The 15,255-nt window shown below is 38.6% G+C and overlaps 1 protein-coding gene across 4 annotated transcripts in view; it reads left to right on the plus strand.

The window, feature by feature from the left end:
* KREMEN1 (kringle containing transmembrane protein 1) overlaps nucleotides 1-14,700 on the plus strand; it is a 35,204-nt gene extending 20,504 nt beyond the window's left edge. For 2 of the 4 annotated variants that reach the window (XM_075769878.1, XM_075769880.1), the window contains exons 3-8: nucleotides 1,187-1,311; nucleotides 1,775-1,928; nucleotides 5,242-5,574; nucleotides 6,191-6,349; nucleotides 8,115-8,199; nucleotides 9,117-9,850. In XM_075769878.1, the coding sequence (XP_075625993.1) occupies nucleotides 1,187-1,311; nucleotides 1,775-1,928; nucleotides 5,242-5,574; nucleotides 6,191-6,349; nucleotides 8,115-8,199; nucleotides 9,117-9,279 (1,019 nt within the window). In that variant the 3' untranslated portion in view covers nucleotides 9,280-9,850. Of the gene's footprint in view, nucleotides 1-1,186; nucleotides 1,312-1,774; nucleotides 1,929-5,241; nucleotides 5,575-6,190; nucleotides 6,350-8,114; nucleotides 8,200-9,116 lie in introns of all 4 variants that reach the window. The other 2 variants (XM_075769881.1, XM_075769879.1) reach the window with 2 other exon arrangements.
* The last annotated feature ends 555 nt before the right edge of the window (nucleotides 14,701-15,255 follow it).

Consider the following 15,255-nt stretch of genomic DNA (forward strand, 5'->3'; position numbering starts at 1 on the left):
AGAGAACTGTTAACTGTTCCAGATGTCAGGATGATTCAGATTTTAACAGTAAGCTGACATCAGTTTACAAAAAAAAAACCCTATTGGTAAGTCAAAAACCTGAAACAGTGCTGTGCAAGAGAGAGTTCAGAGTTTACTGGGTACTGAAATAACAAATGACTGAACAAGTAAAACTGTCATACAGTTCTCTGACCGCATTACATGTTATATAGAGATGTGGAGGTTAGGTGGACAAAAAATAATCCTTGTCAATCTGGCACAGGGATAAAAATTACCTGACTACAGGTCTGGTAATAGATTTAATTTCAAGTATGTGAGCAGATATGACAACTAGGGAAAGGATAATTTTATGCCATTAGCACAGCATTATATTGTACCCCACATCCTCTCTAGTAGTCATGTCTAAATTCTAGTACTTTGATAAAAAGTGCAAAAACAAACCAAAACAAAAAGAAATTATGCACTGAAGGGAGAAAATGCTTTCTGACCTCCCACAGTGACCAAAGAGCCTTGAAATGTTGTATTAATACAGCAGATGTTTCTTTAAAAAAGTAATACTGCTCACTTTGGATCTCTTTGTACGTACCATAAAATATGACACTTGGAATTTATATCAGAATTTGAGTTTTAAATATTAGGAAATTCCCCTATATAAGTTTATAGTCCCTCCCATAAAACTTGCCAAACTTCATCCTAAAACAGTTTAGGTTCCCTTTCTCAAATATCCTGTTTAGAAAACTTCCAGAACTTTATTGTTTTGAAGATCAGGCAGAAATCATGCTGTTTAATTTACATTGTTAGAATATGCATGATCATAGTCAAAAGACCCCACAAAATCTCTGAACTCAATGCGCTTTTTTCTTTTTTTTTTTAATTGTCTCTATCAGGAGAAATGAACCAGGTATTTATCTTGTCTATATTACTGCAGCATACAGAAACCAACTACAGAATATTTCAGGTATATTGCTAAGAAGATACGATGCTATTTCACCATCTGTCATTTGTCCCTGGGCATGGTTGGAAAATATGACAAGGATCTAGCATAGAATAACATTTCCCATACGGTGAAATCAATACAAGAACATATAGAGGGGTGCTTAGTAACCAAGTAGTGCATAAAGTGGTCTGTGTCTCAGGTGTTTCCAGGCACACTTTTAGAATGATTGTTGTCTGTTATTCTTTCCAGTGCCAGGGAATCTAGGGTGTTACAAGGACCATGGAGAGCCACCACCTTTGACTGGCACCAGCGAGACCTCCAATAAACTTACTATCCAAACATGCATCAGTTCCTGCCGAAGTCAACAATTTAAGGTGATTTTTTGACATAGATTTGCAAAATGTTTTCAAAGACAGAAGATGGCAATATGCCTAGAAGTCTCTTATCCTAGTTCTCCCTCCCCTCTCCCCCCTTTTTTTTTACCTTTAAGAGATCTAAGGTCTCACTCCCACTCCATAGGACCTAGCCCTCTCTCTGGATCCAGAGGAATCTGGGCAAACGACCAATTAATAATGCCAGGATGCCAGGAGAAAGTATGCTTGCTTACTGCAGTTATGAGTGATGGGATGCCCTAGTTGCTCTCTATTCCATCTTTCTCACTAGTCTTAAGTAGCATCCTGACAGCTCAAATAAAAACAGTTTGTGGTGGGACCTCTGATTAATAATGTTTCTCCAAAACACACATACTCTGTTGCCAGCTTTCTTGCTTATACAATCTCCTGCTGTCACTCCTTTAAATATTATCCCTTCCTTCCTTATGTATCTTTGTTGACAAAGTTTGCAGGCATGGAATCGGGTTATGCTTGTTTCTGTGGAAATAATCCTGACTACTGGAGATATGGGGAGGCAGCCAGTACGGAATGCAACAGTGTTTGCTTTGGAGACCATACTCAGCCCTGTGGTGGAGATGGCAGAGTCATTCTTTTTGACAGTAAGTATTGAAACAGGCTCAGTTTTTCCCAAAGGAGAGGCCTCAAATGTTCAGCAAATTAGGGAAAAGGGTTTAAATGCAATGATGACAACTGTTGCACACAAAACAACAAAACACCTAAATTCAGTATAAAATAAAGCTGTTTTCCATTTCTGCATAAAATTTATAGCCATTAATAATGTGAAATAGCTCTTCAAAGAAATGATGCCTGCTCAGGCAACTGACTCTTGCTCCAAAGATTGTCTCTTACTTCCCCACAAATGGTGCTAAAAGTCAGCTATCACAAACAGCATGTCACGGAAAGGCTCCTTCAGAACTGATCTTACCAAAGAGTAGATTTATGATTAAAAGTGAGGTAGCTCAAATAAAATTTCAGTCTACGCCAACTTGGGTTTTGTATTAAACCAGACAAGACTTGCTATAACCCAGTTAACACAACACAAAGCAGTGTAGTAGAATTGGGACAAGGAAGGAGTATACTGCAAAAGTACAAACGAGTTACATTGCTGTTATGACCATCGTTGATTTCATAATTTCTTATACATAGAAATCCTCCTTTATACTCTTCAGTATACATACCAGTGCCAGCCATGTAACTTCACAGGTTGATGATATGAATACACGGTTGTCTGGCTGCAGTACAGGCTCCCAGTATAGCCAGGAGTACTGGAAAAGTTCACAGTATGCACCGATACATTGCTGCTTCTCAGATCTCAACTGCTTCTGATGTGGAAGCTACCTTTTAAGTGGAGTTATAAACTTTCTGGAACTAAAAGTGACATCATTTTCCACCTTATGAACACACAACCAAACTGCCCATCTCCTTAGTCTAAACCTCTGGTTCCCAACTGGCGAGACAGAAAGACATTTCAGTTGAGAGAGCAATCAATCAGTCACTCAACCCACTTCCACCTTCTCCCCAAGATGTGAAGAGAAGCACCAGAGTTGCATGTTGCTTTCAGTGTTGAGATAGCATGTAGCTTTACACTGCAGCATCCTCTGTTTCCTTCTGCTCTTGGTCTCCCAAATACTCGATGGGTAAGGACTTCCTTTGTAGCTTTCATTTTCTGGCATGATTGAGGGCTGAGCAAGATGTTACCCTGAGGACCCACACTGTCTTCTCTGGTAAACAGCAAGGGAGAGAGCTATGGCTGGGTAAGAGAGGTCATCCTAGCAACTGCCACCTATTTTCTGTTCCTCGTGAGCAACACCTGCTCACCTCATTCCTCTTTTCCAGATTATGTCATAGCCCCAGAACCTTCACCCTGATCCCTGTGCGTTCACACACACCCCCATTAACCTTATGTGTTTATGTACTACTGTCATGGCCTAAAGCTGTAACATTCAGACCCGCAACACAGAACTCTGCCAGCTCTAGAAGGAAATGAGAGAGGGAAAGCATTTCCATTCCATATGGGGCAATGCTGTACTTTGTTAGGCATCTGTGGACCACTAGTCATTAGCATTCTTAGTTAATATTGCTGGTTTGAAGAACATCTTGTGATTCAGTAATTACAAACAGCACAGCCAAGTGTAACAATACCTATAAGCCATTTGTAAAGAGGAAATTTGATATCTCGGGAACAAATTTCAATTCTATCAAGTCAATCTATTCTATCCAAACAATTCTATATATTCAATTAAATCACCAGCTCGTGTAAGCATGGAGTAAGTGCCAAACACAAGTTCCCCTATGGGCCTTAGTACCTCTGTGGGGTCTTTCACATTCTCTGTATTCTTCTTTCATATTCTTTCAGTTCCTCTATAAGGTCTTTCACAGTGTGGCACTGAAGTGTGAGGTTTGCTGAGGCTGTGATCAGGCCTTGCTCCAGAAGAAGAGAGAAATGTTTTCATATGATTTTTCTGGCAGACATATGCTACTTCTTGTTCTTGTTTCCCCAGCTCTCTTTTAATTTGTATTTATTAAAGCTCTTTCTCAGAGACCTGTGAAAACTGAGACACTTCAAAACACTTCCTTTATTTCCATTCTCACAGGCCTCTATTACAGGGCAGTAATTAAGCTTTCAGAGAAAATAATTCTAATAATTGATTCTTCAGTCCATCAGCCTATGATATGGGGGAGTGCTAACTCTGATCCAAACAGTTTTGTCATGAAATACATTATTATATATGTATAATATTGTGTATTTATTTAGGGGATACATATGCATATATACCTACATACAATACATTTTAAAAATTATGCATGTGTGTATGTAGATATGCATCAAGTCAGTTGGCTGGCATTTGAGTTTCTTTCTGGATTCATTGGTAAATAAGTTTGCACTGGGAATCTGGATAGTTGTAAAGGAATATAAAGATTTACTGGGCATGTACTTGTTTTGAATATAAAAGGTAACAACAAATCTAGAAGATTTTCTTTAGACTTCGTAACAGGATCTTTTTCAAGTTACTTAGGGAAGGTAAGGTCAGACATGAATTGGACAAGATCAAAAGACAGAATGCTTAAAAAGCACATATAAATGACCACAAAGGTGATCAAGGGATTACAGCATCATTCATACAAGGAGAGGCTGAGAGATCTTGGATTACTTAGCCTTGAGAAAAGAAGGCTCAGGAGGGATCTTTTCAATTTGTATAAATTTGGTGGAAGGGTGTAAAGATGAAGCCAGACTCACCTCAGTGTTATCTAGTGAATAGATAAGATGCAACACGTACAAATTGTAATACAGGAAAATCCATTTAAATATAAACAAAAACTTTATTTATGGTGAGAGTGACACTGGAACAGGTTGCCCAGAGAGTTTGTGTAGTCTCCATCCTTGGAGACTCGAAACACAACTACACAGTACCTCCTGCTTTGAGCAGAGAGGGATTGGACTAGAAAATCTCTGGGCGTCCCTTCCAACCTCAGCTATTCTGTGAAGATTTGTTTTTCAGTTTGATATAGCTGTGAAGGAATTTCAGTAATTCAACAGAGTCACTAATCCACTTTCCTGCCTGATAAGGACGGAGTAGAAGTTCCTGAATCAGTGATTTAGCTTTCATCCTGTTTCTGCAGGGATGCAGGAAAGGGTACGTGGTTACATGCAAGGACGTAAGGATAGTTGCGGTATTCAAGACTGATACGTAGGTCTCAGAGTAATGAGGCAGAATGAGTGTATCCCAAGCAGATGCTCCCAGTGCGGTGGAAGGTAAAGAGTACTAATCCGAGAGACAGTGCATCCTGCTGGGGTATCAAGTCTATACCTTCAAGTCATGTTAGAGTATTAGAAGCTACAGAGTGCTAAAGCTGTGCATAATGAATGTATAACCTCTTTTTTTCATTTTTCGCCCTCTTTTCTTTTCACAGCCCTTATTGGTGCCTGTGGAGGGAATTACACTTCTGCTACAGCTGTGATCTATTCCCCAGATTTTCCCGACACGTATGGCACAGGCAAAGTCTGTTACTGGACCATACAAGTTCCAGGAGCATCTCGAATCCACTTCAGCTTTGCCCTTTTTGAAATCAAAGATGCTACAGATATGGTGGAATTGCTGGATGGCTATACCTATCATGTTCTAGCTCGTTTTAATGGCAAGAACCGGCCTCCCCACACCTTTAACATCTCTTTGGATTTTGTCATTTTGTACTTTTTCTCAGATGAAATCAATCAAGCCCAGGGATTTGCTATCAGATATAGAGGTGAGAGGCTAATTTTGCTGTTTCTAGCTTTCAACAAGCTGTTAAAGCATTTAATTCACACAGGAGCTTTCTGAAGTGGCAAGAAAAGAGCAAATACTTCAACTGTCATGTCTACAGGTGTTTCATTTATCTCGTTGCCACTGCTCAGTGGGTAAAAGCTTCACTAAGATTGCTCTCAATGTGGAACACCCTAGTCAGCTATATCATAAATAGCAAAATTTACATTTTCAAAAATTCAATCCTATACATACCTGCCTTTTGAAACAGATTGGAAAATGATAAAGCTGAAACAAAACTGGAAAAACCCAGTAGTCTCTCTGCATCTTGGTTCATCTTGGCTCTTTCCAACAATCTATTTCATTCAGATGAAAGTCATCAGGAGAAAACATTTTACTCCTTGATTTGTACCAACGGTTAATGATGAATAGTTAGCTTCCAGAAAAATTCTGAGCACCCCAATTTGGTGAATTACAGGCTTTTTCTGGCATCAGACATAATTTGATTATTGGAGTTCTCTAAGTAAACCAGGGAACAGCACATGTCTGTTTACAAGCACAAAAAGGCCAATTAAGTCTCTTAAGAAACTGTTATTGTAATCATACTCTTGTGTTTTCAGCTGTGAAGGACAATGTACATCAAAACAAGACTCCAATGAATCAGACACTTTCAGAGAAGATAAATGAACAAGCAAATCTCAGCATCAATGCAGCCCGGTCATCAAAGATCCTTTATGTCATCACAACCAGCCCAAGTCATCCTAGTAGCTCCATGCCTGGTAATACTACATGAAAATGTGGAAACAGGAAAAACATTTTTTTTTTTCAAGGCACAGTCCAGAGTCACTATTTCCTTTGCTTCCTTCTCCACATTATGTGATCCACTGTGCCTCTTACTAATAGATGAATTTTTATTTAGTCTAATTACCATTAACTGTGCTGCTCTCATCATTACTTTTCAGAACTCACTTCTCAGCATAAATCAGTTAGAAATAGTGTGACGATGGTGAGTCCTTGAGAATGAAAGCACATCAGAATAAGATGTGAGTCAGAGCAGCCTCCTTACTAGAATGAGCTTCAGAGACCAGTGTCTACCATAGAAGTGGCAAGAGGTGCTGAAAAAAAGAGCAAGCTTTGGTAGAGTCTGGAAGTGCCTGGATGCTGGATGCATCCCAGTTATCCCAATTCACAAAAGCTACAGCAGTAATACAAAGAGGGCTAGACAAGGACAAAGCAAGTTTATGGGTGCAGGGGAGATGCCACTGAGAACTGTCACGTGTCTAGAACTCAGCTTCAAGACACCATTCAGGAAACTGTTGAGTTGTAAATAATAGAAGACTGGAAATGCACTCTTGGTGACTATCACTATTGGTCTCTCCTATCTTTAAACTACCCTGGGCATCCGGGTTTACATATCATTGAAGCTGGGTCTCAATCACACTACGGATGCTCTTAATAGTTCTGTAATCCTGAAGCTATCTGCATTCCAAACCTGAAGCATAAAGACATGACTGCACATGAGCGGCCTATACCCAAACTATCCAGATTGCAGGACATGCGTAGGGTTCTGGGCAGATATTCTGGCACTAAGCCCAGGCTAGCGCCTGAGTTACCACAGCTAATATTTAAACTGCCTGGTGTTAAACTAGCTTGGGCATACTGACCTAAGATGAAACTGCACCCTTTGATTTTATGCAGTTATGAGAATACAGTTAAAATCATCCTGAACAGTCAAATGAGGAAGGGGCCTTTGAAGAAGGGGCATTGGCTGGGAGGGAACTTATGTGTCTTTTTTTTTTTTGCTCCTTTGAGCTTCAGGACTTCTGAAGGTGACAGCTTTTATTCAGTTGTTCTAGTAATTCAAGGTCCTTGCAAGGCTGTTCAGTGTGCTAAATATGTCAGTTACATGCTAGTGCCACCCCTTTTCCCATCTCGACATGCTGTAGCCTCCCACTACAAGATTATGGAAGTCCAAATGAAAAGGTGATGTATTAATTTAGAAATCAGCTCCCTCAAGCTCCAATCTCTTAAATAGGTGAAATGTTCAAATGTTGCAGTGTGTCAAGCTGTTCTTTAAGTCCTGCTTGACGTACTGGTCCAACCAGAAATAAATTGAAATGTAAAATACATTAATTAGTGATTACTTACGTGATTACTGATAAAAACTAGGGGATCTCCTTGCAAACACAGAGGTACTACTGGTAGCATATTTTCTAGTATGTTTAGTCTGCTTTTAAATTTTTCTCTGCGTGAGTTTTGATTCCTTTCCTAGATACTGGTTAGATAATTTTACTGGTATATGCTTTGGATTTTCCCAACTTCCAATTTTATAGGGAGCAGTCCTGCATGGGAAAAACCAGTTCTGATATTGAGAGTTACACAGTTTCTACAGAAAATACTTAAAAGTTTAAGGCATCTTCAAATTACAGTTTTGAATAAAGCATCAGAAGACTATGTGTTTCTTTTGTGCAATATTCTTACTTTTAAAATTGTAAATAAATGAATGTACTCAGAGCCTCTCCCTCTCCCTCTTCTCTTTTACAGAGTGGACAATATACAGTCTCACAGCACTGCTCATCCTAAGTGTTACAGCCATAATAGCAAAGATATTTCTCCACATAACCATGAGGTGAGTATGGAACAAAACTGTCACTGAAGAACTGACAGCTCTGTGTGAAACCTGGTACACTTAATATCTCAGCCTTCTGAGGCTGTCAGATTGGTTATGTTCAAAACCAAGTTATATATTCAAGACCAAGCTATGGTCTTGTTTTGACAAAATTTGTTTTTTTAAGGAATAAAAAGGTTTCTCATACTGAATGATGTTATACAGCAAAGAGGAAAAGGTAATCAGACATCTTGCATTGGTGGGAAGGGGTCAAATTATGATACTTTGTGGGGAAAAAATGAAAACCTCATCCCAGATCGGGGAACTGGGGGAAAAAACTTAGATATAGGCTAGTTTTAATACTTACTTTCTTTTACTGAAATATTGAAAATCGTTCAAAAAAGAATCACAAAAATGAAACTCTGTATTATGGTGTGACACTTTGCCAGTATAATTTTTTTTTGCCTATTGAAAACAACATAAATTTATTACTACATTTCTCTACACTTATACCAAATAGTTATTGTGTCCTCTAGATGGATGCTCATTGAATGAAATGACAGGTGAGTTTTATCAACAAAACATAAATGTTGACTATTGTATTTACATACCACAAAGAGGCTTAAATATTCAAAGAAATTAATTTATATTAATAGCAATTAGTAATAGAATATGTACAGACTTCTTAGCTTAATGTCACTGCTTTCATTATGGTAGCAACTATTCTAGCAACAGAATGCCTAACTTTTCATTTGATCAAGAAACTACCAACAAACACTCCAAAAACCTACATAACTGTGCAGCAGGTAGAAAGAAAAGGTGTCACAGATGTAGTGTAAGCTGCTGGCGTTACCAGTGTAGCATTTATGCAGACATATTAATAGTAGCAGCTTCCCAAGCACCTTAATGCTTACAGTGAATTAATACTTGTTTCCTAGATCCCACCAGATACCATCTGCAACTGAAACAGAAGATTCCAGTGAGGTTACTACCGCTGGCGAGATCTGGAGTATATTTTACCAGCCATCCACATCGATATCCATCTTCAAGAAAAAGCTTCGAAGTCAACAAGATGATTGCAACCCACTAGTGGGAAACTGAAGTGTCTTTTATTTTACAAGAATCAGTCGTCTTAAAATCCAGGTGACTTGGGAATAATTTTTTTTTTTTTTTTTCTCCCAATCTCATATATGTTTTCCAAAAAGTTCATTTCCATAGGCCTTTGAGTGACTTTGCCTATCTGCTCTTCTCTGGAGTACACTATTGACAACAGATTTAATTGCAGCAATAGTCCAGTGCTCATCAAATTTGTAGTGCTCTTAATTACTGCCTTTAAACCATTGCACTTGAAATATATGTAAAAAACTGTAAAATTCAAAATGTCCCGTACCCCTGCCAAAAGTAATTGAATTGGTTGAGGACTTCTTGTGTCCTACTTTCCTGTACCACTGTATTCTATGAGAATACTTTAGTCCCTTTATTTTCAAGGCTGAAGACCGCAGTAGATGATACTGATAACCTGTTCAGCTGCCACAGCAGCCAGAGCTTATTGGCCCTAAGGTAAACATGTCTAAACGGTACTATACAGTAAAATGGGAGCCAGAGACTTTGAGAAACTATCAGCCTGGTTGCCCAGTGCTCTGCTGTTTCTACAGAGATGTACAAATAAAAATCAAAGAGAATTCTGGAGGCAAACACTCTATGGAGTTTGAGCTGCAACTGTGAGTTTCGATGGAGTAATGCTCACCAGGTCAAGGTCTGCACAAGCAATGAAGACTTTTAAATTACTATGACTGACCCATCATTCAACGATGATTATGATAATTTTGTTCGTATTCACAGTGAGCCTTTAAAAAAACTATTATACTCCAGTCTGAAGTCCTGCATTCATTCTGGATGTAAGCTTAGGGCTTCTTAAAGGATTGTCCAAAAAAATTGTAAATCCACTGAGACTAACACAAATTCTTACTCTGAAGTTAAAGATACTGATCTCAGCAGCCTCAACTATTTACAAAGTTGTAGTCTGCTATCAACATCTCACCTATGCCAGGCTGTGCATCTGAACACATACATAACAGTTGCCTCGATATTTATCTGTGAGAAGAAAAAGTGTCTCCTTGCCTGCAAAATTAAAATTGAACTGCATTTTTAAGATTAATGCCCTTAATTGTCAAAGAACTAAAACATCAGTGGGGATCTGATCTGTGAAATAATTTGTCTTTGATTGCAACAGACAGCATTAACTATTTCTCCTCTTTGGTAGAATATCTGTCGACCCACAATGCTCAGACTTCTCACCCCACCGCTGGGGATCAACAGTGAGTCTTTCAGCCTCAGCAAGTCCAGATCAGCAATACATTTAGGAAAAATTTGACAATATAGAAGTCAGATAAATTGACTGGAAAAGTTTACTGAGTGAGCAGCTCCTCAAACTAAGTTAGAGGAAATTCAGTGAGAGCCATTAAAATACAATAATTCTGGTTAAGACAAAAGGAATAAATATAATTTTAAACTTATACCAGTGGTCTGTATACACCAGACCTGCAGTCAGAGAACAACTATTAAATGCATCTGCAAAAGATGATAACTAAGAAAAGCAAGAAAATTGTCACGGAGTTTAAACTCATTATAGTATCTGCCCTTCTGTTTTGAACATAGAACTCCCCTTCATGAGGTCTATAGATTTCCTTGAAAAAATAGGGCATCTAAGAATTAAATGATGAAATACTGTGCCTTACTTGCCATTGTAGATCGGGTCTTTTACCTGAATTGAATTCATTCCAGCTCCATTTATGTACCACAGATGAGTGCCAGAGACAGTTGAACAATACCACAATAAATGCTTAATAGAAACAAGACGTTACTAGCAATTATGGAACTGTTTGTATCAAAAATGGACTATCGTGGGAACATCTAGTACTTTCGTGCATGAGCTGCTGGAAAGCATACAAGAAAAGATAATTACAGTATCGCCTAAAATCAAGATAGGATGAGTTGTAAAATACACTGGTTATCTCTTATGTGTCATCAGGTTGGACCAAAAAAACATTGTTTCAGATCCAACAAAAATTTTTAAATTGCCTTTGTAACAGTCAGGTTTTGCATCATGCTGTGTAGGGGAAGAGTCTACCTCACAGGTTGCAGCAAACCAAATTAGTTTGCTTCCTAAGCATGCTTAATATGGGTCACTAATAGAAAACCAGGAGGAGAGAGTCAGAGTGTAGAACTAGATCCTTAAGTTATGAGCACATTGTGATGAAGCTTTGTTTGCTTGCTTTATCGAATGTTCTTGAGCAGTTAAACATATACAGTCAAAGGGACATTCATAAAGGAGTTAGCTAATGCTTATAAAATGGAAAAACATCAGGAGGACGCCATGAGTGATTTCTACCTACTGCAGAAGGAAAAAACACAGAGCTGTTAAGCTTCGCTTCTTCAGTAAAGAATTTAATTTCGCTATAAAATTAGAGAAAGCCCATTACAAACGACAACAAAAAAACCCCTGATGCTACTAATGCAAAATCTAGGGAATTTAGAAACTGAGATTTTTGCATTGGTCCCTTAGCTCTTCAACTATTTTTTAAATAATAAAATCATGAGCCTTTCTTAGGGAATGTTTATCCAATTTCTGTATGAAAGACCCATAAAAACAGAAGTTATAGCAGATTAACTGGCCATGGCAATAATGAACGTGACTAAGCATTAGGTATTGGATGGTGCACAGGTAAAACACACTGATAAATGTGTAGAGAAAATTGTTATGTGTCGTGTGTCGTCCGTCCCCCCCCCCGCAATTTTTCAGATTGTCTGATTCTAGATACCTCTAATATTAGGAAAGAGAGCAATAGCTAGAAATGCATGGACAGGATCCCTTAAATATCACTTCTTACTATACAGGCCTGAGACCATAAAGAGCAGGGAGATCTCTGCTATGGATTTTTTTTTTCAAAATGTGGTATGGTCACTTGCACTTCTAGTACAAATACTTTGGTGTTATGGTGGTATGTCGCCAACATATATGGTAGCCATTAACATAGCACTTTATGATCTTTGCTATATGGGTTTGGGGAGAGAAAGAACAAAAGTATGACATGCACAACTGTTGTAATCCCATATGATTCAGCATATAGAAATGCCCCTGTGACTCTCACAGCTGAGTGCTGACAGCTGGAGGGCACAGCCACCTCAGGATATTAGTGTTTATGGCATTTTCTTCCACAAATTGAAAATAACTTCACAACGACTTTCCTTCAACAAACTGAAAAAAGAAAAATTTGTTTGGAATTGTATCTGAATGGCCTTCTGACCTCCTACTTAGCAGTTCCCTCAACAGGCTGGACAGGCTGCAAATGTAACATTGGCCACAATTTCAAAAGCAACTGTTTTGACAACAAAACCATCATAAGGAGCTGCCGCCTCATATACACGCATTCCAGCCCCTGCTCTGGCCCCTCCTCGCTCCGTTGTGTTGGTATGACCAGCTGTGTGGTGGTGCAATAAACTGATCAGGTTAAAAATTGCCATCGCTTTTTCTTCTTGAGTTACTTTTAACAGAGTTCTCTGATCTTGTTTATTGGGTGGTTACACAGAGAGGTGAGCTAACACCGCTAAGTGGACAGTAAGCCATAGGAAAAATATAGTTGTCTGCTCCAGAAGCAGAGGCAGTAAGTACTTATGCTGGTACTGCCACCATAGCAATTTGTGAGACTGCCTCCTTACTTTATGCAGCATGTCACTTCAATAGCCTTCAGTAAATGTGGGCCGCAGGTGGAAGGGAGCCAGCTGGACAAGTGGCCTCCCTAATTCAAAATCTACATTTAAAACTAGTTTAGTTTGTTGACTAAATGATTTTATATGTACTTTTGTCTTAATATTGTTATGTTGGGGGGGGGATAGAGACTGTGTTATTTAAAAGTATGTGTGATATGTTATCATAGTAATATATATATTTATATATGTATAGGAAATGCATTATGTAATACAGCATATTATGCTTGTATCTTGCTAACATTTTATAGGAAAAGATGTTAGTTTACACTCTGGGAAAAATAAATTTTCTATACACTGTAACCACAGAAAAAAAATCAAAGGTAATTCATTGGTATATATATATATAATAGCAGAACACTGAGAAGAGGGTAACTCGGATTCAGTTTTGTGGCAAAAAGATGCTGGTGAAAAAATTGCTTTAAAATGGACTTTCCTCCTTTGAATCTCATTTCTAGCTTGTATTAGGCTGTTCATCAGATTCTGCAAATTCATGTGCCTATACTCTCAGGACCATTTTAACATCAAACATGTCTGCTTTTTCAATTAAGCATTAACATCGTCTTTTCTAAAAAGGACGATGGCTTGTTTCTGCCAGATTTTCTACAGCCAGTAGGTTAAGGAGGTTTATCGCATTGCTCATGCAGACAACCCAGTGGTATTGCAGAATTATAGTCTGTATTCCAAGCTCCCCTGGCAATAGCATAAATGGGAGATTTTTACTGATAGCCCTGGAAACTGTACTGAATCTGCAGCCTATATGACTGACTACAGGCCAAACACGTCAGCAGACACTTGGCTGCCACTGAATGAGCATGACTAGCTATTCCAGTTTCATCTTCTGCTTAATCAGCTTTCTCAGGCAGTGGGAAGGACTGCCAACAGATTTTTTTCCTAGTGCACCACTTTGCCTAAAGGAAGGGTGAACTGCAAAAACAACTCCTGACAAACACTTGTCCAACTAGTTCTTAATACCTTGCAGCAATGATATTTCACAATCTTCCAATGAAATATAGTCCAGTGATGGTTTCACCCAACTATTATTCTAGACATTTATGCACAGCGTTATCATTCTGCTACCTTGAGATCTTGAGAGTGAAAAATACAATTACCTTCAGACCATACCATGTTTTTGGTAACAGCCTCCCCCCCGCCCCCAACACACATATCTTTTGTGCAACTCATACTTTCTCAGCTTTACAGAGCACCTGTGGTTTGGGATGAAATTTGGCGTTTTGAATTTCAGTCTCAAGACAACTTACCATAAATCCAAAGGCTATCACGTGACCCAAATAAGACTGACAAGAACACAGACTAAATCACACTTTAAATGACTCACCACTGAAATACGCGTCTATATGTAGTCATCCTGCGTTCAGCAAATGGCTGTAAATAATAATTATTAAAAAAAAAAAAGTTTGTGCAGGAGGAGTTCAGTTGGTATCACTAAAGTGTAGACAAGCGTTGACTAAAGGAGACAGAAACTGCTGCAGTTCACCAGCAGATTACAGCAGGATTGTCCACTGTGGAGGTTAGAACAGAATATTTGAGCTGAAAATGCTGAGAATGATTACATATAGAAAATACATTATCACTCTGAGAAGAAATTTCTGAGGTAACAGCAAACTGAAGTTTTCAGTTTACATGTTTTCAAACTGTTAAAAGTTCTTTCAGTGTTTTCTCTACAAATTGCAGTAACGTGCAATGCTGTTTCCACTTTCTTGCGAGATTCATCTTTTCTTTCATTAATTCCTCCTGACCAAAAAAAATGCTACACTCTCTCAAATCTGCAGCTACATTTACGTAAATGTCTGAATGCCAGTGTTAGATATCAAAACTGTCTCCAGCTTTTCATGTCAGGGCTCAAACCCTCAGTTTCTTTTAGAAACACTACTGTCACAGGGGATTGGCCTCCCCCTACACGGAGGAGGTTACTCTGCTCTCCTTTCTTGCTATTCAGGTTATGAGACTCCTCTTACACTTCTGTTTATTCTGGGAACTGTTGCCTTTTTTTTTTTTTTTTTTTTTTTGTCATTTCCTAAGCAACAGTTTCATTCCCCTTGAGGGAAATGTATTCTTTACTCTGGAACACGGCACTTCCATTGCAAGATAAAAGATCCGGTTTCAGGTGTGCCGTTTTCTCCCTGGCCAAAGACTAAGGCCAGGCTGGCTCCACACAGTGTGAACACGGCCATCCTTTTAAGGATGCTTTTCTCTTCACACTACACAAGTAACAACCAATGTTACCTAACAGCTGTCATAGGATTTAACAGATGCACCCAATATTGCTACAGCAAAAATGAGATAGTG

This window comes from Balearica regulorum, chromosome 17 (assembly GCF_011004875.1).
Source record: "Balearica regulorum gibbericeps isolate bBalReg1 chromosome 17, bBalReg1.pri, whole genome shotgun sequence".
Lineage (NCBI taxonomy): Eukaryota > Metazoa > Chordata > Aves > Gruiformes > Gruidae > Balearica > Balearica regulorum.